The sequence below is a fragment of the Prionailurus bengalensis genome, chromosome A3, assembly GCF_016509475.1.
Source record: "Prionailurus bengalensis isolate Pbe53 chromosome A3, Fcat_Pben_1.1_paternal_pri, whole genome shotgun sequence".
NCBI lineage: Eukaryota > Metazoa > Chordata > Mammalia > Carnivora > Felidae > Prionailurus > Prionailurus bengalensis.
In genome coordinates, this window is record NC_057354.1 from 24,681,305 (window position 1) to 24,704,010 (window position 22,706).

Here is a 22,706-nt window from a genome sequence, read left to right on the forward strand (position 1 = left end):
ATCTTGAAGATATTTTAATATTTAATTTAATATTACTAAAAATATTTTCAAAGATAATAATTAATCTGTTCTCCCATCAGCTAGTTATGAAAATGTCCACTTCACCATAAGGTATTTAAATATTTAGAAGTCTTTACTAATTTGGTAAATAAAAATGTTAATGTTCAACAATATTTCATTTATAAGCCATTACAGTTTCTTCTTCCATGAATTGTATACATCTTTTATACATTTTTCTGTTATAAGAGAATAGTTCTACTTATTATTTGTAAGATCCTTTTATAATCTGAGGATATCAATTTATCGCTTTTCATATTGGTTAAGTATCTGTCATCCGCTTTTAATTCTATATTTGAAAATACACAGAGGAACTAGCTGGGGTTGAAAACAGATTAGAATCCCTTTTTGTGGAGACAAAAGAAGTAAAAGCTAGTCAGGATGAAATTAAAAACACTGTAACTGAGCTGCAATCTTGAATGGATACCACGGTGGGAAGGATGGATAAAGCAGAGCAGCAAATCAGTGATATGGAGGACAAACTTATGGAGAATAATGAAGCAGAAAAAAAGAGGGAGACTAAGGCAAAAGAGCATGATACAAGAATTAGGGAATTTAGTGACTCATTAAGGAATAACATCGGAATCATAAGAGTCCCAGAAGATGAAGAGAGAGAAAAAGGGGTAGATGGTGTATGTGAGCAAATCATAGTGGAAAACTTTCCTAACTTGGGAAAAGACACAGACATCAAAACCCAGGAGGCACAGAGAACTCCCATTAGATTCAACAAAAACCGACTATCATCAAGGCATATTATAGTCAAATTCACAAAACAGGGAAGGAAAAGAATCATGAAAGCAGCAAGGGAAAAAAAGTACTTAACCTACAAGAGAAGACAGATCAGGTTCACAGCAGACCTATCCAGAGAAACTTGGCAGCCCAGAAAGGAGTGGTAGGATATATTCAATATGCTGAATCGGGAAAATGTGCAGCCAAGAATTCTTTACCCAGCAAGACTGTCATTCAAAATAGGAGAGATAAAAGTTTCCCAAACAAAAACTAAAGGAGTTCATGACCACTAAACCAGCTCTGCAAGAAATTTTAACAGGGATTCTCTCAGGGTAGTAAATACTGGGGAAAAAAAAACAAAAAAGAAAAACAAAAAAAACCCTAAAAAGACCAAAAGCAACAAAGACTAGGAAGGACCAGAGACCACCACCAGAAACTCTAACTCTACAGGCAACATAATGGCAATAAATTCATACCTTTCATACTCACTCTAAACGTCAATGGACTAAATGCTCCAATCAAAAGACACAGGGTAATAAAACGGAAAAGAAAACAAGATCCATCTATACGCTGTTTACAAGAGACCCATTTTAGACCTAAAGACACCTTCAGATTGAAAGTAAGGGGATAGAGAACCATCTATCATGCTAATGGTCACCAAAAGAAAGCCGGAGTAGCCATGCTTATATCAGACAATCTAGGTTTTAAAATAAAGGCTGTTAACAAGAGATGAAAAAGGGAATTATATCATAATTAAGGGGTCTATCCAACAAGATGTAACAACTGTAAACATTTATGCTCCCAATGTGAAAGCACCCAAATATATATATCAATTAATCACAAACATAAAGAAACTCATTGATAATAATACCATAATAGTAGGGGACTTCAACACCCCACTTACAGCAATGGACAGATCATCTAAATGAAAATCAACAAGGAAACAATGGCTTTGAATGACACACTGGACTGGATGGACTTAACAGATATATACAGAACATTTCATCCTAAAGCAGCAAAATACACATTCTTCTTGAGTGCACATGGAACATTCTCCAGAATAGATCACATACTGGGACATAAAATGCACAGAAGAGTTTTATATTCCTATATAATCAAATTTATTCAGAAATAAGTTCACTATTCACATTTTCTCCTAAAGGTTTTATAATTTAATTTTTTTGAACTCAATTTTCTTTTAAATTTTTTAAGTTTATTTATTTTGAGACAGAGACAGCATGAGTGGGGGGAGGGGCAGCGAGAGAGAATCCCAAGCTGGTTCCGCACTGTCAGCACAGAGCCCGATGTGGGGCTCAAACCCATGAAGCCGTGAGATCATGACCTGAGCCAAAACCAAGAGCTGGGTTAACTGACTGAGCCACCCAAGCACCTCTGAACTCAATTTTAAAGTCAACCTGGAATCTACTCTGATCTTGGACAAGATAAAGCTCTAACTTGATTTTTTCTTTTTCCATATATAGCCAGTTTTCCTTGGCTTAATTAGTCTAGTATCTCATTCTCTTCTGCAGTGCTTGACAGGATTAAATACTCCATCTTTTAAGTTGGTTTACTTATTTTGGGAGAGTGCGTGTGCAAGGGGGGAAGGGGCAGAGAAAGAGAGGGGCAGAGAGAATTACAAGCAGACTCAGAGCTGTCTGCACAGAGTCCATTGTGAGGCTCTATCTCACGAACTGTGAGATCATGACCTGAGCCAAAATCAAGAGTCAGAAGCTTAACCAACTGAGCCACCCAGGTGCCCCAATTACCTCATCTTTTAAAACCATTTTCTCACCTTTTGCTAAATTGGGTTGGTTGGTGCTTGGCCCTTTTGGTGGTGACGCCACTGCATCCTGTCTTTCTGATACTCTTACATCTGGAGATCTTCAGATTTCTCTTTTAAGTTCTTCCACCTAGACACATAAGCCTGCATCTCGCTCTTATTTTTTTCTCTCTTCCCTCAACTCGGCAACATGAATACGGATCCAGCTCAGCCCAATGCCCACCTTGCCCCGAAGCGCCCGATTCTAGGGACTCTTCTCCAGTGCCTGAGATTGATGGGCCTGAAGAAAATTATGCACCCTTGCAAATGTCATCCGCTGAGACCCCCCACACGGAGACCGTCTCTCCTCTTCCTTCCTGCATGGATCTACTTGTTCAGGGCAGCCCCGATTCTTCCACCAGCCCCAGAGTAAAAGTGCTGCCCACTTCTGCAGAGGAGATCACCGCGAAGAAGGACGATCCAGCTCAGGGCAAGAAACAGAAGATCAGAACCGTCTTCTCTCAGACCCAGCTATATGTACTCAATGATAGATTTCAGAGACAGAAATACCTCAGTCTCCAGCAGATGCAAGAACTTTCCAACATTCTGAACCTTAGCTATAAGCAGGTTAAGACCTGGTTCCAGAACCAGAGAATGAAATGTAAGAGGTGGCAAAAAAACAACTGGCCAAAGAATAACAACACTGTGTCTCAGGGATACCTGATGAACACTTCCGGAAACCTTCCAATATGGGGCAACCAGACCTGGAACAGCCAGTCGTGGGGCAACCAGACCTGGAACAGCCAGTCGTGGAGCAACCAGACCTGGAACAGTCAGTCGTGGAGCAACCAGACCTGGAACAGTCAGACCTGGTGCCCCCAAGCCTGGAATGGCCAGGGCTGGAACAGTCAGCTGCACGACTGTGGAGAGGAATCCCCGCAGCCCCAGATACAGTTACAGCAAAATTCTGTCAGCGATTTGCAGTCCATCTTAGAAACGACTGGGGAAAGCCACAGTGTAATATAGCAAACGGCTAAGTATTTTAGTGCCCAGCAAATAATGGATTTATTCCCAAACTACCCTGAACATACAGCCTGAAGTCGCGTGACCATGAGTGTATTAATCCGTCTCCATTTGGGCGATGGCTGTATTACTTCTAGGATTTGTCTGTTAGGGTCCTGTATCTCTGCCTTGATATTCTGCTTTTCATTATGTTTATTCTGTCCATCAAGGGGGAACGGCAGAAGTCTCATCAAAGAGGATTCCGTAGCTTTGGCTGCTTTGAACAACATGCGGAAATATGTTTCTGGCTCTAGATAACTAGATACAATACTAATTTGTATATCTTTAGGCTCCAGAATTTAACCACAAGAATAGGAAGTAAAAATACAAAGATGTGATGAAGGATTATTTGTATTTTCTGAGATAGTGAGGCTTAACAACCTCAATTGTTAATGGTGGAGGGTTAAGTTATAATGTGCGTTGTTGATTTCCTCTGCCCCCTGTGCTGGTTTAACTACAACTCCTGACCTGTTCGTTATTCCAGTATTTGTAGAAAGCTGTTTTTATATTTTAATGTGTCGTGATGATAGGACCAGTTTGGCTGGTGGTTTATGATAGATTTAAGTACAAATAAATACCCACTTTATCTTTAAAAAAAAACAAAACAAAACCATTTTCTCTTAACTTCTTCGAGTTAATCTTGTATGCCCACTTCTAACCATCTCTTCTTCAATTTGTCTTCTTCCTCCCACTCACTAAATATAGGTTCCTATGGTTCTGTTCTGAATTTTTCCCTAGAGTCTCAAATTTTATGATTTCAAAGATCATCTCTAAAACAGTTCCCAAATCCAATCACTTATCCTTGGTGCATTCCCATCCTCTGGTACCAAATTATCAACTAAATGCAGGAGATCTAGAATAACTCTCCAATTGTAAGGCTAGTATTCCTCTCATGGTCTGATTCTATGGTGGCACTGCTATCCTCCCAGGCAACTTGACTTTTCTTCTCTCCTGTTCCTCTTGATGCTTAATACCTAAGTCTCACTGATTTCACTTCCACATTCTCTCCCTACTCTTCTACCACCATTGCCCCAGTTCTAACCCTCCTTATTGCTCACTGTATTACTATAACAACTTCCCACATAGGTCTCCCCACCTTCACTCACCACCAGATAATACAAGCTATACACGATTACCAAATAAAATAAAATACTTTTTCCTATGGAGTTTTGATCATGCCAATGCCCCCAATACTTTTAGAGATCTTTCTCTCCACAGAAGGATTCTATGAGCCTATACAGGCATACCTCAGCAGTATCAGTTCTAGACCACTGCAATAAAGTCAATATTTTTGTTTCCCAGTGCATATAAGTTATGTTTACACTATACTGCAGTCTATTAAATGTGCAATAGCATTATGTTTAAAAAAAATTTTACTTACCTTAATGTAAAAATACTTTGTTACTAAAAAAATCCTACCCATCATCCACACTGAATGTGATTCAAGTCTTAATCTCCTTGCTAGTGGAGGGTCTTGCCTTGATATTGATGGTTGCCGACGGATCAGGGTGGTGGTGGTTGCTGAAGGTTGGGGTGGCTGTGACAATTTCTTAAGAAAACTATGAAGTCAGCCACAACAATTGATTCCTCCTTTCAGAAAAGACTTCTCTGTAGCAATGCTGTTTGATAGCATTTTACTGAAGTAGAACTTCTTTCTTTACTGAAGTAGAACTTCTACTAGAAGTAGTTCTAGTAGAACTAGAATTGGAGTCCATTCTCCTAAAACCTGCTGCTGTTTAATCAATTGAGTTTGTGTAATATTCCAAATCCTTTTTGTCATTTCGACAATCTGCACAGCTTCTTTACTAGGAATAGATTTGATCCTAAGAAACCCCTTTCTTGAACTCATCCATAAGAAACAACTCCTCATCCATTTAAGTTTTGACATGAGATTGCAGCAATTCAGTCATATCTTCAGGTTCCACTAATTCTGGCTCTCGCTATTTTTGCCACATCTGCAATTACTTCCTCCACTGAAGTCTCAAACCCCTCAAAGTCATCCATGAGAACTGGAAAAATTTTTTTTCCAACTCCTGATAATGTTGATATTGTGACCTCCTCCCATGAATCACAAATGCTCTTAATGGCATCTAGAATGGTTAATCCTTTCCAGAAAGTTATTACTTTGCCCAGATCCATGAGAGAAATCACTACCTACAGCAATCATAGCCTTAAGAAATGTATTTCTTAAATAATAAAGCTTGAGAGACAAAATTATCCCTTGATCCATGGGCTGCAGAATGGATGCTGTATTAGCAGGCATGAAAACCTTAACCTTGTTACACATCAGCATCAGAGCTCTAGGTGACCAGACGCATTGCCAATTAGCAGTAACATTTCCAAGAATCTTTTTTCTGAGTAGTAAGTCTCAACAGGGGGCTTAAAATATTCAATAAACCTTGTAAACAGATGTGCTATCATCCAGGCTTTGTTGTTCTATTTACAGAGCACAGGCAGAGTAGATTTAGCATAATTCTTAAGGGCCCTAGGATTTCTGGAATGGTCACTGAGCACTGGCTTCAACTTAAAGTCAGCAGCTGCAATAGGCCCTAGCAAGCCAGTCAGCCTATCCTTTGAAGCCAGGCATTAACCTTCTCCTCTCCAGCTATGAAAGTCTTAGATGGCATCTTCTTCCAATATAAGGCTGTTTCATCTACACTGAAAATCTGTTGTTTAGTGTAGCCACCTTCATTAATTAGCTACATCTTCTTGATAACTTGCTGTTTCATCTTGTACTTTTATGTAAACGGAGATTGTTTCCTTCCTTAAACCTCATGAACCAACCACTACTGGCTTCAAACTTTTATTCTGCAGTTTCCTCACCTCTCTCAGCCTTCACAGAATTGAAGAGAATTACAGTCTTGCTCTGGATTAGGTTTTGGCTTAAGGGAATGTTGTAGCTGGTTTGATCTATCCAGACCACTGAAACAGTCTCCATATCAACATTAAGTCTGTTTTGCTTTCTTACCATTTGTATGTTCACTGAAATAGCACTTTTAATTTCAAGAACTTTTCCTTTGCACTCACAACTTGGCTAGCTGTTTGGCACAAGAAGCCTAGCTTCTGGCCTATCTAGGCTCTCAACATGCTTTCCTCACTAAGATTAATCATTTCTAGCTTTTCATTTCAAGTGAGAGACATGCTATTCTTCCTTTCAGTTGAGCACTTAAAGACCACTGTAGGGTTATTAACTGGCCTAATGGTTGTGACTCAGGAGACAAGGAGGCCCAAGGAGAGGGATGGGGAACAGCCTATCAGTGGACCAGTTAAAACACCCACAATATTTATCAATTAAGTTCACTGTTGTATATGGGCAGAGTCTTTGGTGCCCCCAAACAATTACAATAGTAACATCAAAGATCACTGACCACAGATTACCATTACAAACATAATAATGACAAAGTTTGAAACAGAGCAAGAATTACCAAAATGTGAGAGAGACACAAGTGAATGTTATTAAAAATAATGGCACATTGGGGCGCCTGGGTGGCTCGGTCGGTTGAGCGTCCGATTTCGGCTCAGGTCATGATCTCATGGTCCCTCACGTGAGTTCGAGCCCCACGTCGGGCTCTGTGCTGACAGCTCAGAGCCTGGAGCCTGTTTCCGATTCTGTGTCTCCCTCTCTCTCTGCCCCTCCCCTGTTCATGCTCTGTCTCTCTCTGTCTCAAAAATAAACAAACGTTAAAAAAAATTAAAAAAAAAAATAATGGCACTGGCAGATTTGCTCAATGCAAGGTTCCCACAAACCTTTAGGTTTAAAAAAAAAAAATCAAAATATCTGCAAAGCACAAAATGAGGGATACCTATATTTACAAACCAAAACCTCCATCGGGCCCCAACGTATGTAACACTAAAAATAACTAACACTTTAGGTCGCAGTAAAGCATGACAATTATGAGTTCAGGCTCTGAAGGTAAGGCAATTGCAGGTTCAACTGTGCCACTACACTATTAACTCAGGCAAGTTCCTTTCCCTTTCTTAGGCTTAGTTTTCTTATCACCCATAAAAATGATCCATACCTACCTACCTCACAAAAGTGTTTAAGATTAAGTGAAATGACAGGAAACATGCTCATACTGCCTGACATAGAAGAGACAATAAATATTAACTAATGGATTCTACTCTCAAATTCACCACCTACCATTTTCCCCTTTCAATTGCCCTATTTTTAGCTAGACACTGTGAGTGAAGATTTCTAACAACACACCCTATGTTGTTCCCCATCTCTATAACTGTTTTTCTTCCTTCCACCTAGAACCCCTTCCCCTGTCCAATTTCCCAAGGCATGCAAAACCAAATTACAACTATGCTTTACGGTCTTAGGTCAAATGCTATTTCTTCCATGAAGCTTATATAATTTTGGTTTATATACTGATTTACATTTTTTTTTAAATTTTATTTATTTTTGAGACAGAGAGAGACAGAGCATGAGCAGGGGAGGGGCAAAGAGAGAGGGAGACACAGAATCCGAAGCAGGCTCCAGGCTCTGAGCTATCAGCACAGAGCCCAACGCGGGGCTCGAACTCACAGACTGTGAGATCATGACCTGAGCTGAAGTCGGACGCTCAACTGAATGAGCCACCCAGGCGCCCCCTGATTTACATTTTTTAAAACCATCATGTATTATTTTCTAGTAATAAAAACAGTTCGAGAAGAAACAAAATTCAAACTAGTTCTGAAGTAAAAGAGTATGAGATTAAGGCAGAATGACAATTCTGTAAGCCTAGATTTTCAAGAAATAGACTTCATTACATAACTGAAAAAATTTCCCAAAACAGTTTGTTGTAATCTAAGAAATACCTGTAAGTCTAACCATAGTGTTTCTCAAAGTGTATGGCGTGGTCTAACACTATAGGCATCACCTGGAAACTTCTGAGAAGTGCAAATCGTAGGCCCAAACGTAGACCTAACAAATTGGGAACTGGAGATAAGGCCGTAATCTGTGGTTGAACAAGTCTTCCAAGTGATTCTGATACACTCTGAAGTTTGAGAAACATAGCCATACTAAAAGAGCACTGCTGGTTTATTTTAGTTCTTTTAGTAAATGGGTGTGAAACTAAAACTTGAAATGGATTTTGAAAACGTGGAAACCTATACACTGTATAGAATTGTCAGTGTGAACTCACCACCTCCATTATCTTTAAAAGGAATTAGCTACTAATTGCATGCTACTATGGCTTTGTTCCTCTGCTCCACATTCTTATAAACCTCTGCTTATCTCACCATGCATATATATCTAACTTATACATAAGCCCAGATGTTTATGGACAGGATAAAGAACCCTGGAGAACCAAGATGCTAATACAGTAAGGTCCTAACAGCCAATAAAGTACTTCTAACAACAAAATCTTAAATACTAGGTGCCAATCATCTTGAACTTCATAAAAATGACAGAAGACAATGTTGAATAATATAGGACATCCAGACATGCTACAGAGGAAAGCAGACTAACAAGACTATATTCACAGTATACAATAGGGCCTGAATTAGGACAAAAAGGTAATGTAACCTAAAGTTGTTTAGTATCTTCCTAAAATGATAACTGGGCAAGAAATTGGAGGGGAGGGGCACAAACCCCTTGTTCACTGGGTATATACTGCCCTGCTTTTTAGTCTTATAGTTATGAAGTAAGCAAATAAAAGCAAAGGGAAAAAGCCAGTCATGGCCATGATCATTGTGTAGTAACATTTAACAGCATTTGACAGTTTACAAAATGCTTTTCAAACCCATCATCTCAGAGATACACTCTCTGGAGTAAAAGCTAACATAAAGGAATTCATACTTAACACAAAAGACATGCTTAAAGATTATTCTGGCAGTCTCAGAAACCTAAAAGACACTATTCCTCAGATTACTACTTCACTTGGGTAGCAGCATTGATTAAATAAATGGCATGAAGCTAGGGTTCCAGGAATGCCTTTGCAAGACATTTACAGTTGACTAGAGTGGTTTCATAAAGCACTTTAAGAATGAGACTTGTAGGAGTAACTAGCTAGCTCAGTCAGTAGAGCATGCAACTCTTGATCTTGGGATTCTAAGTTTGAGCCCCACGTTGGGTATAGAGAGTACTTAAAAAAAAATTAGAAAAATTAAAAATAATGAGATTTGTAAAAAGAAAGAGTGACTTAAATGAACCTTTCTTGTTTTTAAATTGTATTTATTTTGAGAGAGCAAGAGAGAGAGGGAGGGAGGGAAAGGAAGGGAGAGAGGGAGAGAAGAGAGGGAGAGAAGAGAGAGAGGGAGAGAAAATCCCAAACAGGTTCAATACTGTCAGCATGGAGCGCAACAAGGCAGGATTTGATCCCATAAACCGTGAGATCATGACCTGAGCTGAAATCAAGAGTCAGCCAACTGAGCCACCCAGGCGCCCCTTAACTGAACCTTTCAATGAGCATACAAAATTCTATGACATTCTCACTAATTAATGGAAAAATATGGGTTTATTATATAAAATAGGAGTTACCTGATGAACACAAACTGAAATATTAAAACATTATGGAGAAAATTTCAGGAATTCAAAACTCTAATTAAACATAAAACTAAGGGGAGGCACAAGAGGCTAGAGTTGTCTCCCCGTCTACAGAGATATGTATATTTCTTTTCTATTGCTTTTTAATCACACTGAGAAATAAAAGCAGTTATTATTCTGTGGACAAGATGTTACTAGTCCTTAATATTCCACCTCTTCAGAGATTAGTATAAGAGATGAGTTTTTGTCACAGGAGTGACTCTGAAAGGAGATCTCTATCAGATAAAAGAGAATAGCTTTACACACTTTAATTTTCCCAAAGATCTTGGTGAGTTGTCTTTTTTTAACTTTATTATAAAATTTCCCATAAATCACAAAAGTAGACAAACTAGTAGCACAAATTCCCTATCAACTCAGTTTCAACAACCATTTACATTTTGTTCTACTTACTCCACCTCTCCTCTCCTGCCACCACCTAACACGTTAATACCCCATCTTTAAGGGTATTTTCCCTTATGTTCTGTGATACTTCTACACTTCTCCTCTTCTGATCATTACTTCTGTGGTTCATCATCTTCCTACCCACTGTTTACTCAGTTTGGGAAAAAGGAGGAATCCAATGGGATTTTGTAACTCTCTAAGATATGTTACTTACTGCCTTAAGACTAGGAACATCTCCTTTTCTAAATTTATCTCCCATTATCAGTTTTCTAGCATAACACTAAACACCTAAATGTTTAAATCAGTTAACACTCAAGGCATTCAACACTTTTTAGGCCCTAGATGTCAAGGCAGACAAGCCCATGAAAGTGGTGAATCCACTGGCACCTGGCTACCTCAGTCAGAAGAGTATACAACTCTTGATCTCAGGATTGTGAGTCTGAGCCCCACACTGGGTATAGAGATAACTAAAAGAAATAAACTTAAAAAAAAAAAAAGTGCTGGATCTAGGGTTAGAGTGAACAACTGGTACAAATTACTGCTCCTTTCAACAAAGGCTCAGAAGATACCATAGATGGTGACGACCTTCCCATATACCCAGAGCTTATAACCCAGCTTTTCCAGAAAAAAAAAATTTAACAGTCCAGTGATGGCCCTGGGATTCTGAACTCCTTGCCTTTGAAAAAGTGCATATATATTCACTTTCAATAAGCTGAAGGAAATATTAGCAATTTGGGTATCCCTGGGCTACTCCAAAGAACTGCAGTCAAATAAGCTAAGTATTTTGAAACATTCATAAATATTTCCTTTCTTACCTTGAGCCCTAAATTTCTTTTTAAAGATTTTATTATCTAAGTAATCTCTATACCCAACATGGGCTCAAACTCACAACCCCACGATCAAGAGTTGTATGCTCCACCAACTGAGCCAGCCAGGTGCCAATGAGTCCTGAATTTTTTTTTTTTTAATTTACATCCAAATTAGTTAGCATATAGTGCAACAATGATTTCAGTAGATTCCTTAGTGCCCCTTACCCATTTAGCCCACCCCCCTCCCACAACCCCTCCAGTAACCCTCTGTTTGTTCTCCATATTTAAGAGTCTCTTCTGTTTTGTCCCCCTCCCTGTTTTTATATTGCTTCCCTTCCCTTGTGTTCATGTGTTCTGTGTCTTAAAGTCCTCATATGAGTGATGTCATAGGATATTCATCTTTCTCTGACTAATTTCGCTTCGCATAAATACCCTCTAGTTCCATCCACGTAGTTGCAAATGGCAAGATTTCATTCTTTTTGGTTGCCGAGTAACACTCCATTGTATATATATACCACATCTTCTTTATCCATTCATCCGTAGATGGACATTTGTGAACCCTAAATTTTCTGACATTTCTTTATTCTTGTATCAGTCTAAGCTTTTGCTTTAGTCAAACTAAAGTTCTGACTAAAGTGGTTATTTATTCTCCCTGGTCTCTTCTTATATTCTTTGGTGAACAAGTGAAATCTTACCTTGCTTCATCCTTCGGTCTAGAGCCATCATCATTCTGTGAAGCACCTTGAACATCAATAAAATTTACACAGAAAATGAGTTTCAAAAAGTGATTTTCACCTTTTTCCTAAACAGGCAAAGCATTTTATTAAATCTTGTAGAACACACTATAACTTAAATTCCAACATGATATTTAAAGGAAAAATGTGATAAAATGTTCATATGATTGAAATTAAAAAATGTTTACCAAAATTTTGCGCAAATGCTTTTTAGGTCTAGGAGATGCTAATTAGTCAAGGTATTATTACTGATGTCCTACTTCTGTCTTTTAAAATATATATTTGCTTGGTTCTAATTCAAATCTAATATTTTAGCCATCTTTTATATTCCAAATACCTCACACAAAATACTGATAACCAGCAGGATAAGGAATAAAACAGATTCTGAAAACAGAAAAACCAGTAACATCGCTCTTATGCAAGGGCCTGGCAAATAACTTCAAGAAAAGGAAAGGTACCAACTAATCTCAAGTGGCAAATTAATGCCACAAATTTCACACTTTCTTCAAATTTCATTCATGCAAAATAACCTGAGGATTCAGTAAGGGTCTGTGCACTATAAAAACATTAGACGGTAGGCACACTGATTGCAGCAAAAATAGCAGACAGAGAAGGAAATACTGTAAAATGCAGAAACAAGAACTCAAGTTTATCAGTCTATTTTAAGTTAGTTAAAGAATAATAAATAGTTCCTAGGGCGTCTGGGTGGCTCAGTCAGTTAAGCATCTGACTTTAGCTCAGGTCATGATCTCATGGTTCATGGGTTCAAGCCCTACATTGGGCTCTGTGTTGACAGCTCAAAGCCCGGAGCCTGCTTCTGTGTCTCCCTCTCTCTCTGCCCTTCCCCCACTCATGCTCTGTCTGTCTCTCTCTCTCTGTCTCTCAAAAATAAACATTAAAAAAAAAAAAGGCCCTGGGGCGCCTGGGTGGCTCAGTTGGTTGAGCATCCGACTTCAGCTCAGTTCATGATCTCACAGTTCGTGGGTTCGAGCTCCACATCAGGCTCTGTGCTGACCGCTTGCTCAGAGCCTGGAGCCTGCTTCAGATTCTGTGTCTCCTCTCTCTGCCCATCTCCCACTCACACTTTGTCTCACTGTTTCTCAAAAATAAATAAATGTAAAAAAAAAAATTTTTTTAAGTCCCCAAATACATAGTTTTAAACAGTGAAATCATCACTACATTACTCCAAACCATAATTAATAGATTAATTTCATTTAAAAAATGCTGAATCACCACTACACTATACCATACTCAGCAAGGTTGCCAGGAATATCATCTTGTCTAAAAATATTACATTAAAAAAAGTAGGGGGTATAAAAGGTACAGCATAAGGAATATAGTCAATAATATTTTAATAGTGTTGTTTGGTGACTGACTGTAGCTATACTTGCAGTGAGCACAGCATAATATATAGATTTGTCCAATCAATAGGTTGTACACCTGAAACTAATGTAACTTTGTGTGTCAACAATCCTTCAATTAAAACAAAAAGCTTACCAAAAATAAGAAAGTACAAGTGGATAACCAGACAATATGGTATACGTATGCAATGGAAAACTATCCATAATAAAAAGGAACAAATAATTGAATCGTGCTATGTCATGGATGAACCCGAAAAACCCTGTGCTAATAAGTAAAAGAAGTCTGACACAAAAGACCACACACATTGTACCATTCCCATTTATATGAAATGTCCAGAAAACACAAATTTTTGGAAACAAAATAGATTAGTGGTTGCCTAGGGCTAGAGGTGGGAACAGAATTTCCTGTAAATAAGAGGATCTTACCAGGGGGATGAAAATGTTCTAATCCTGATTTAGAGTAATGGTTGGGTCACTCAGTTAAATTACTAAGAATTATTAAACTGGATATTTGCAATGAGTGAGTTTTATGAAATATAAATCTCAATAAAGCTGTTAAAAATGGCTCAAACCCATGAGCTGTGAGATCAGGACCTGAGCCAAAGTCGGCCACTTAGCTGACTGAGCCACCCAGGAGTCCCTAAAAAAAATTTTTTAATGTTTATTTTTGAAAGAGAGAAAGAGCACAAGTGGGGAAGCGGTAGAGAAAGAGAGGGAGAGAGAGAATCCCAAGCAGGTTCCATGCTATCAGTGCAGAGCCTGACTTGTGGGGCTCAATCCCACCAACTGTGAGATCATGACCTAAGCTGAGCATGACCTGAGCTGAAATCAAGAGTCGAACGTTTAACTGACAGCCACACAGGCACCCCTGAAAAGAGTACATTTCAGTTTTACAAGAATTTTTAATTTTTTAATGTTTATTTATTTTGGGAGAGAGAGAAAGAAACAAAAGAGAGAAAGAGAGAGAGAGAGAGTGCGCGCGATAGAGCGTGAGCAGGGAAGGGGCTGAGAGACCAGGAGACAGAATATGAAGCAGGCTCCAGACCCTGAGCTGTCAGCACAGAGCCTGATGCGGGGCTCGATTCCACTAACCACGAGATCATGACCTGAGCCAAAGTCAGACGCTTAACTGGCTGAGCTACCCAGAAGCCCCTACAAGAATTATTTTTATATGGAATATATTGCCTCAAATAGCTGATGAGACATAAATGAAATCAGGAAATGAAATTTAAAAATCCAGCACAAGTTACTAAAATTAACCAATTAGTATCCCACTTTTCTCAAAAATTAAGAAAACCAGTGCATCAGAGTGGCTCAGTTGATTAAGCATCCAACTCTTGGTTTGGGCTCAGGTCATGATACCATGGTTTGTGAAATCGAGCCCTGCACTGGGCTCTGTGCTGACAGCACAAAGCCTGCTTGGGATTCTCCATCTCTCCTGCCCAGCATGCACATGCTCACGCTCTCATGCTCTCTCTCAAAATAAATAAATAAACTTAAAAAAAAAATCTGGAACATTCCATTTAAATCTACCAATAAGTGACACTTCTAAACTTTTTCATTTATTACAAAAAGCACAGTATTTAATCACAGACTCTGAGGCCAAACTGCCTGACTTTATATTGTAGCTTCATCATGTACTAACATTGTGACTTCAGAAAAGTACACTTGCCTTTCCTGTGCCTTTTACCACTTATAAAATGGGGACAATAATGATACCTACTTCACAGAATAGTTGTGAGGATTACACGTAAAGATTTAGAACAGTGCCCAGCACATAAGCACTCCATAAATATTAGCTATTACTGTTTCTCAAAATTACATTTCATTTAGAAGTACAAAGGCCATTTTCATCCACTCAATACAGAGGTGAGGTCATAACTATGAAATTTTTTTAAATGTTTATTCATTTTTTGAGAGGGAGAGAGACAGAGTGAGAGTGGGGGAGGGGCAGAGAGAGAGGGAGACATGGAATCTGAAGCAGGCTCCAGATTCTGAGCTGTCAGCACAGAGTCCAACATGGGGCTCAAACTCACAAACTGAGAGATCATGACCTGAGCTGAAATTGGACACGTAACCAACTGAGCCACCCAGGTGCCTCAATGGCATAAATTATACAGACCTAATTCTGTACTTCCAGAGAATAGTTTTTAAAAAAGGCACAAAATATCTGATACTTACACAATGAATGTCCAAGAAGAGAACAGAGATCTTAAAGTTTGCATTTTATAAATGTATTGTTCTTTAGAAGTATTCCTACTGCCAATTTCCGCAAGAAAAAATGATCAGATTTCTAAATGCACACATTTTACCCATAGGACACTTTGGAAGATCTACAAAGATCTCTTCTATTCAGTGAACTACTCAAAAGGGGTTCCCTGCCATAAAATAACTAACTGGTAGATGAAGCAATTTAACACACTGTTCTATTTCCTGGTGCCTAGCAATCTCAAAGCAAAACAAACAAGTGAACTGATACTAGAGCAGGAACAAGGTGAAGTAAGCAAATTTGAAAAAAAAAAAAAAAAAAAAAAAAAAAAAAAAAAAAAAAAGGTTATCCTGATGGCTATTATCAGCTCTGAGATGAATCAGAAAAGAAGGCTTGGGTTAGCACCAAGTGAAAGAACTGAACCAGAGATAGCCACATTAGGCTAGGGACTTGAAAGGAGATGAGGTGTTTCTAGGTATGTGGCACACCCTACACTAGCAGAAGCAAAAGAAACTTTCTCTTAGACAATTAATCCCCAATTTAGGCCCCTAAAATTCCCACAGACTATGATTAAAAATAAACTGGCAATCAAAGAGCAGCAAACACATAAGAAAACAAGTCTCAATGAAGGACAGACATAAAAATATATCCCCGGGGGCTTCTGGGTGACTTAGTCAGCGAAGCATCCGACTTTGGCTCAGGTCATAATCTCACGGCTTGTGGATTCATTTTCCACATCAGGCTCTCTGCTGACAGCTCAGAGCCTGGAGTCAGCTTTGGATTCTGTGTCTTCATCTCTTTGCCTCTTCCCTGCTCACGCTCTATATGTGTGTGTCTCTCTCAAAAATAAACATTAAAAAAATTTTTTAAATAAAAATAAAAAATAAAAATATATTCCCAAAGATCTCTGATACTGGAATTTTCCTTTTTTGTTTGATATTGAAATTTTCAAATGGAGAATATTAAAAAAACTTATCAAAAGAAAAAGAACAAGAAAAAACAAGAAATTATCAAATAAGCTCCAGCAATTGCATTCCTAGAAATATACCCAAGATAAATTAAAAACATGTGCACAAAGAAACTTGCACACAAATGTTTGTAGCAGCATTATTTATGATTCATTAATAACCAAAAGGTGGGAAAGTAAGTCATGTGTCCACCAGTAGATGAATGCATAAACAAATTGTGGCAGAATCATACAGTGGAATGTTATTCAGCCACAAAAAAGGAAGTACTGATACATGCTTCAACTTTGATAAACCTCGAAAACAATATGCCAAGAATCCAGACACAAAAGGTCATGTACTATATGATTCCTTTTTTATGATATATCCAGAATAGGCAAATCCCTAAAGCAAAAAGCATATTAGAGATTACCAAGGGTTGGGGGTGGGGAATTGGGGAGTGATTATATAATGGACAATGGTTTGTTTTTCTGGGGTGATGAAAATGTTTTGAAATCAGAGGTGGTAGATACTATCATTATGTATATACTAAATGCCACTGAATTGTATACTTTGTAAGGTTAGTTGTATGTTATGTAAATTGTACCTCAAAAGAATCACAACAAAAAAGGGACATATTTGAGAAACAATAAATGTTGTAAAACTGAACGTGCACATATCAATATATAGGAGAAATTCCATTCTCAAGTATATATCCCACATAGACTCTTCAAACTGTACCAGGAGACATATAAATGACTAAACGCAAAAATATTCAATTATGACTGTATGTTCTTAATGGCAAAACCTGGAAAGAAATCAGACTGTCTTTTGACATAAAAATGGATAAACTGTGGTATATTCACCTAACAGATTATCATATAGCAACAAAAATAAATGAATTACAGAGAAGTACTATGGATAAATTTTTTTTTTTTAATTTTTTTTTTCAACGTTTATTTATTTTTGGGACAGAGAGAGACAGGGTATGAACGGGCGAGGGGCAGAGAGAGAGGGAGACACAGAATCAGAAACAGGCTCCAGGCTCTGAGCCATCAGCCCAGAGCCCGACGCGGGGCTCGAACTCACGGACCGCGAGATCGTGACCTGGCTGAAGTCGGACGCTTAACCGACTGCGCCACCCAGGCGCCCCCTATGGATAAATTTTAAAAGGCAAAAATCTATTTTCATAGAGCTCAAGAAAAAGTGCAAGTAATAGACTGCTTAGGGACATGCACAGGTGATAAAAAAAATGTTTAAGCAAGGAAATGATCAAAATTTAGAGTAGTGATTATCTGTAGGGGAAAGATACAGATTTCTAGGGAGGAAAATACAGGAGGATATAATGATTGTTAATGCTCTAATTTCTAAGGTGTGTGGCAGTTATGGGTGAATAATTTATGCTGGTTTATGTATTACACATGTTAAATATAAGAATATATGTAATATATATGAGAATATAAGTCAAAATGCTTTGTAAATTGTACAAATGGATGAAGAATTCAGCAAAGTCTTACTCTAAACTAATAATGACTATATTACAGCCTTAATATTTGGATTTTTAAAGTAGAACTAGTGGAAATAAAGTTTTCCTGGCTTTTTGAGGAGGGTAAACTAGTTAATATTTGAACATATATACAAAAACATTCAAAGATATGTTCAAATAAAGATAAGTCAAATAAGTTTATCTCCATAAAATAATTAGTTGGTACCCAGATCCAGTTGAGATCAGTAATTTCAAGTAATATTTGGTAAAGCAAAAAATTTAAGCTAGTTTCTTAGAGTTTATTACACTGATAAGAAAACATTATAGATACATTCATATAAAATGGCGATTTACATTAAAATTAAAAGGAACCAAAAAAACTAGAGTCAAATGAAAGAAAGAATGAGATACAGTCAAAATGGAATGGAACATACATATTAAGAACCAAAGGTCACATATGCCAAAACCTATCTCCAAATTAATTTTAAATACATCCAGAGTATGCATGGTAAAGAATAAAGATCTTTATAAGAATATGTTCTTACTTTATAATCATGAATTTAAAAGTAAAATAGATTTTTATTTGTCTTTAGGAAAAATGTCTTTGACAGTAATGCTTTTCAGTGTTTCCTACTGGAGGTCATATTTAGGAAGACAGGTATTAAACTAATGATCTACCACTACCAGCAGCCCAAGAGGTAAAAACAGATGAATGGGAAGTTCTTGCAGATATGAACTGCCCACACTCAATTTGTTGACTGACTTTAGATCTGAGTGCTAAAGCAGTAAATCTGTGTAACTAATTAAATAAAGGATTCTTCCTAGAGATTCATAAAAGGCAACTCTGTACTTAAAGAGAGGAAAACACCAGGACAAATTATGAAGTTACTTTCTAAATCAGAGAAGTAAGAAAGAATATCAAAGAAAATGTGACAACTACAACTAAGATGCTCAGTTGCATATTAAACTTGTTCTCTGAGCCAGCATGGGGTTGGGAAGGTGGGGTGAGGATATAAAGCTCTCTAGTTTTCAAATAAAGCCTGAAGATAAGCATGAAGAAAAAACAAACACGTTGAGTAAATTTTGTTTCACTTGGAAAACGTTTATTTATTTAACTGTCATTTAAAAAAAATTTATCCACCAAAAACAATGAGCCAAAAATTTCTAAGTACCCAAAGAGATAATACTGTCTCATCAGGAAAATCCAACATTCCCACTAAATCTACATTTATAGCAAGCTATTATTTGGTGACTTTTAATACTAAAATTCAGTGATTTCTTTTCATAAACCTTATTTAAAAATTAACCAAAAATATTTAAGTCTACAAGAACAAATTTCTTCTAAGAACCATTCTACATGTTCTTCCACAAAAAAACTTGACTGAGATGCCCGGCTGGCTCAGTAAGTAGAACATGTGTGATCTCGGGGTTGTAAGTTTGAGCCCCACGTTGGGTATAGAGATTACTTAAGAACAAAATCTTAAAAAAAAATTTTAAAACAAAACACAACCTCTAACATTCTCAGGGGAAAAGAATAATCTAAAAATCTTTAACAGTAGAAAATTATTCGAATACAAAAGCAATCCCCCTCACCCCCCTACCTCCCCAGTTCTTATCCAACCAACCTATGCCAGGTCCTAGAAATTCAATTTTACTGGTAAACTCTTATTTTCATTTCTGGTTTATAATTAAAGTTACAGAAATGGAACCAAAGAACAATCTAAGTGTAGTTCCCATCATGCATGCTTGTGAACTAGACCAGATTTTGTCCGCTTACAACTCATGACTTGATTCAAAGTTTCTCGGTTTCTAAGTGTGAATCAACTGGAAAGAATAGGAAACATCAACAAATATTTGTATTTCAATCTTGACTCTGCATCATACTAATTGGTGTGATATTGGACTTATTATTTCAATTATCAGAGTTTCAATTTCCTTATATGCAAAATGCAGGTTGTGCCTTACTAAAGCTACGATGGTTAAATGAGTATATATGTAAACACATCACCATAGTGGCTGGCACATGGCAAGCATTAAAAAAATGGCAGCTATTTTATCTGGCAACTCCAATCCTAAAATACAGTGTGACTTTCCAATTAAAATCTCTACTTCAAATAATTATGTTAAATTCTATCAATTATTTTCTTACCTGAGTGGAAAACTGGTAACATAGAAATATTCACTTTTGTGGGCAATAAACAATAAAGTTGTAAGTATAAATATACAATTTAGATTCTACTTTAAAATATGAAAATGGATATGCTTTGTTAATTATTAAGTATTTTTCATTGGTAACAGTTTCAACTTGGTAGGGGGTAAAAAACTTAAGCAGCTATAAATGCAGAGTGTAGAGCAATATAAAAATGAAATTTAACTTGTGTATTATTTTCTAGTATTTCAATTTATGGAAAAATTTGACTATTACAGAGTTCCTATGAATAGTAGTCAATTAAAATGAACTTGTCAACTCTGAAGCAGTATGACCATTTCAGAAATTTCTCTCCACCCTCACTAACCTCAAAGAAACAATCTGGAAGATACACCAGGACTGTGTTGAAGGTCCTGCTATTAAAAAAGATTATGAGTTAAAGAGGAAGTAGGAAGTCTTCCAAAGCAGAAACAGAAGAATAGCATCTGACGACTGCAAAATGTTTTATAATGTAGTTTCTAAGTAAACAAAAAGAACTTTGTCAGACTAATCAAGAAAACCACTAATCTGCTCTTTGTCTTGGGGACTCTTAAATTGACATTTCAAGTGAAAATTTGCTTAGCACATTTGTAAGTAATGGAAAAATCTAAAAGGAATCCACTAAGAAGTACTTTCATTAAGCATGCTAGCTATATAGGCACTAATCCGGGTGCTGAACTTCTTTCAATTAGTTCATGTTTATTATTTCCTTTAACAAAAACTAGTGAGTCATAAATTGTAAGCTATGCTGGTATACGTATAATGAATTGGTTTTGTCATTATTGTAACACAAAGATACCTCTGTAAATGTAGCCTACAGAAATGGAAAAGGAATGGCAAATGGATTTCAGCTTGTATTGGTAGGCTGATACAGTACTAAGAAGGATTTCAAGTCAAATTTAAACTCAACTAGATACTACTACAGACACACTATGTCTGCCATTGGCAATGGAGAGAGTATGGCATCATTTGCCATATTAACTATCATCATTGGTCTACAAAATAAATAGTTTACAAATCAATTCATTACACAGAATCAACTGTGATTCAACTTTGATTTTCAACTTTTCAACTTACAGAAAAATGTTTTATTCATAGAAACAATGCACTAAAAGGAAAATGTTTAAAATAATCAATGTCTCTTTTTAAAAAAGAAATAATTTCTTTAAGGTGAAAAAGAATAGCAATAATTACATACAGCATCTATGGTGGCTAACATTAGAAGAATCATTAAAGAGCCTATATAAAAAGTGATTACTTACTTTCTGAACATGTAGTTTCACCATTGGTAACAACTTCAGACTCTAACTGCAGCCCATCAAGACAAACTGACAAGTCTCCCATTGTCTCTGTTGGCTCTTTGTCACCTACAAGCTGTAAAGTCACAACTACTTCCTCAACTGTAAGAGAATATAATTACAGAACAAAGAGTCACTTTTTTTTCTTTAAGCCATCTTAACTGTTAAAAACAATGAATGTCAGAAAAAATTTACATTTTTGTGTATATAAATTGTTTTTAGTATACTTCTCTGAGGTTTCAGGACTTTTGAAACATTTAAAAAAACAACAAAATTTGTTAATGTTTAATATCCATAATGTAAAATACTACATAGCTCAATCATCTCATTTGTTATATTCATTCCATCCTTGCAGAAAATAAGCCAGCGGGATTATTCAGCAATATATGCCTGAATTTTACTGAGTGAAAACATATAACTTAAGAATGGACTGCATCTCTTAAATCCTAAATGAGATTTAGAAAGTATGTTTTAGATAGTCAAGGGGTAGAAAAACATCTATGTTTTAAAATCATGATATATTAGGGGCACTGGGTGGCTCAGTCGGTTAAGCGTCCGACTTCAGCTCAGGTCACGATCTCGCAGTCCGTGAGTACGAGCCCTGCGTCGGGCTCTGGGCTGATGGCTCAGAGCCTGGAGCCTGCTTCCGATTCTGTGTCTCCCTCTCTCTCTGCCCCTCCCCCGTTCATGCTCTGTCTCTCTCTGTCTCAAAAATAAACATTAAAAAAAAATTTTTTTTAAATCATGATATATTAATCAAAACAAGCATGTTTCAACTTTTTATATATCTTCATATATATATACATATATATATATGAAGGGGGTAGAGCATATATACACACATATATATGTGTGTATATATATATATATATATATACATATATATATATATATATATATATATATATAACACACACATACAAATAAAACCACAGCCATCTAAAATTAGGAAATTTAAAAAAAGCATTTGAAAAGACAATCTGTCAAAATATTAATCATTTATGTCCTTGAAATAGGATTACATTTTTCATCTCTATATTCTTTAGTTTTCCATAATTGAGTTATAATATTTTAATAAGTACCTATTTACTAAATTTACTAAAAAATATTGGGTCAAAAATGAATGGCTAAACCAAGGTTGCTCAGAATGCTTTAAATAA

General features: G+C 36.8%; 2 protein-coding genes across 4 annotated transcripts in view; one reads left to right on the forward strand and one right to left on the reverse strand.

Moving 5' to 3' along the window:
* ITCH (itchy E3 ubiquitin protein ligase) overlaps window positions 1-22,706 on the reverse strand; it is a 149,423-nt gene that overhangs the window by 56,621 nt on the left and 70,096 nt on the right. For all 3 annotated transcript variants that reach the window (XM_043604720.1, XM_043604721.1, XM_043604722.1), the window contains 2 exons: window positions 21,511-21,648; window positions 12,022-12,067 (listed from right to left, as the gene is read on the reverse strand). In XM_043604720.1, the coding sequence (XP_043460655.1) occupies window positions 12,022-12,067; window positions 21,511-21,648 (184 nt within the window). The remainder of the gene's footprint in view (window positions 1-12,021; window positions 12,068-21,510; window positions 21,649-22,706) is intronic.
* LOC122497548 (homeobox protein NANOG-like) lies at window positions 2,534-3,571 on the forward strand. Its single transcript, XM_043604725.1, has one exon. It carries the CDS (start codon window positions 2,873-2,875, stop codon window positions 3,569-3,571), a length of 699 nt encoding a protein of 232 aa, XP_043460660.1. The 5' UTR covers window positions 2,534-2,872.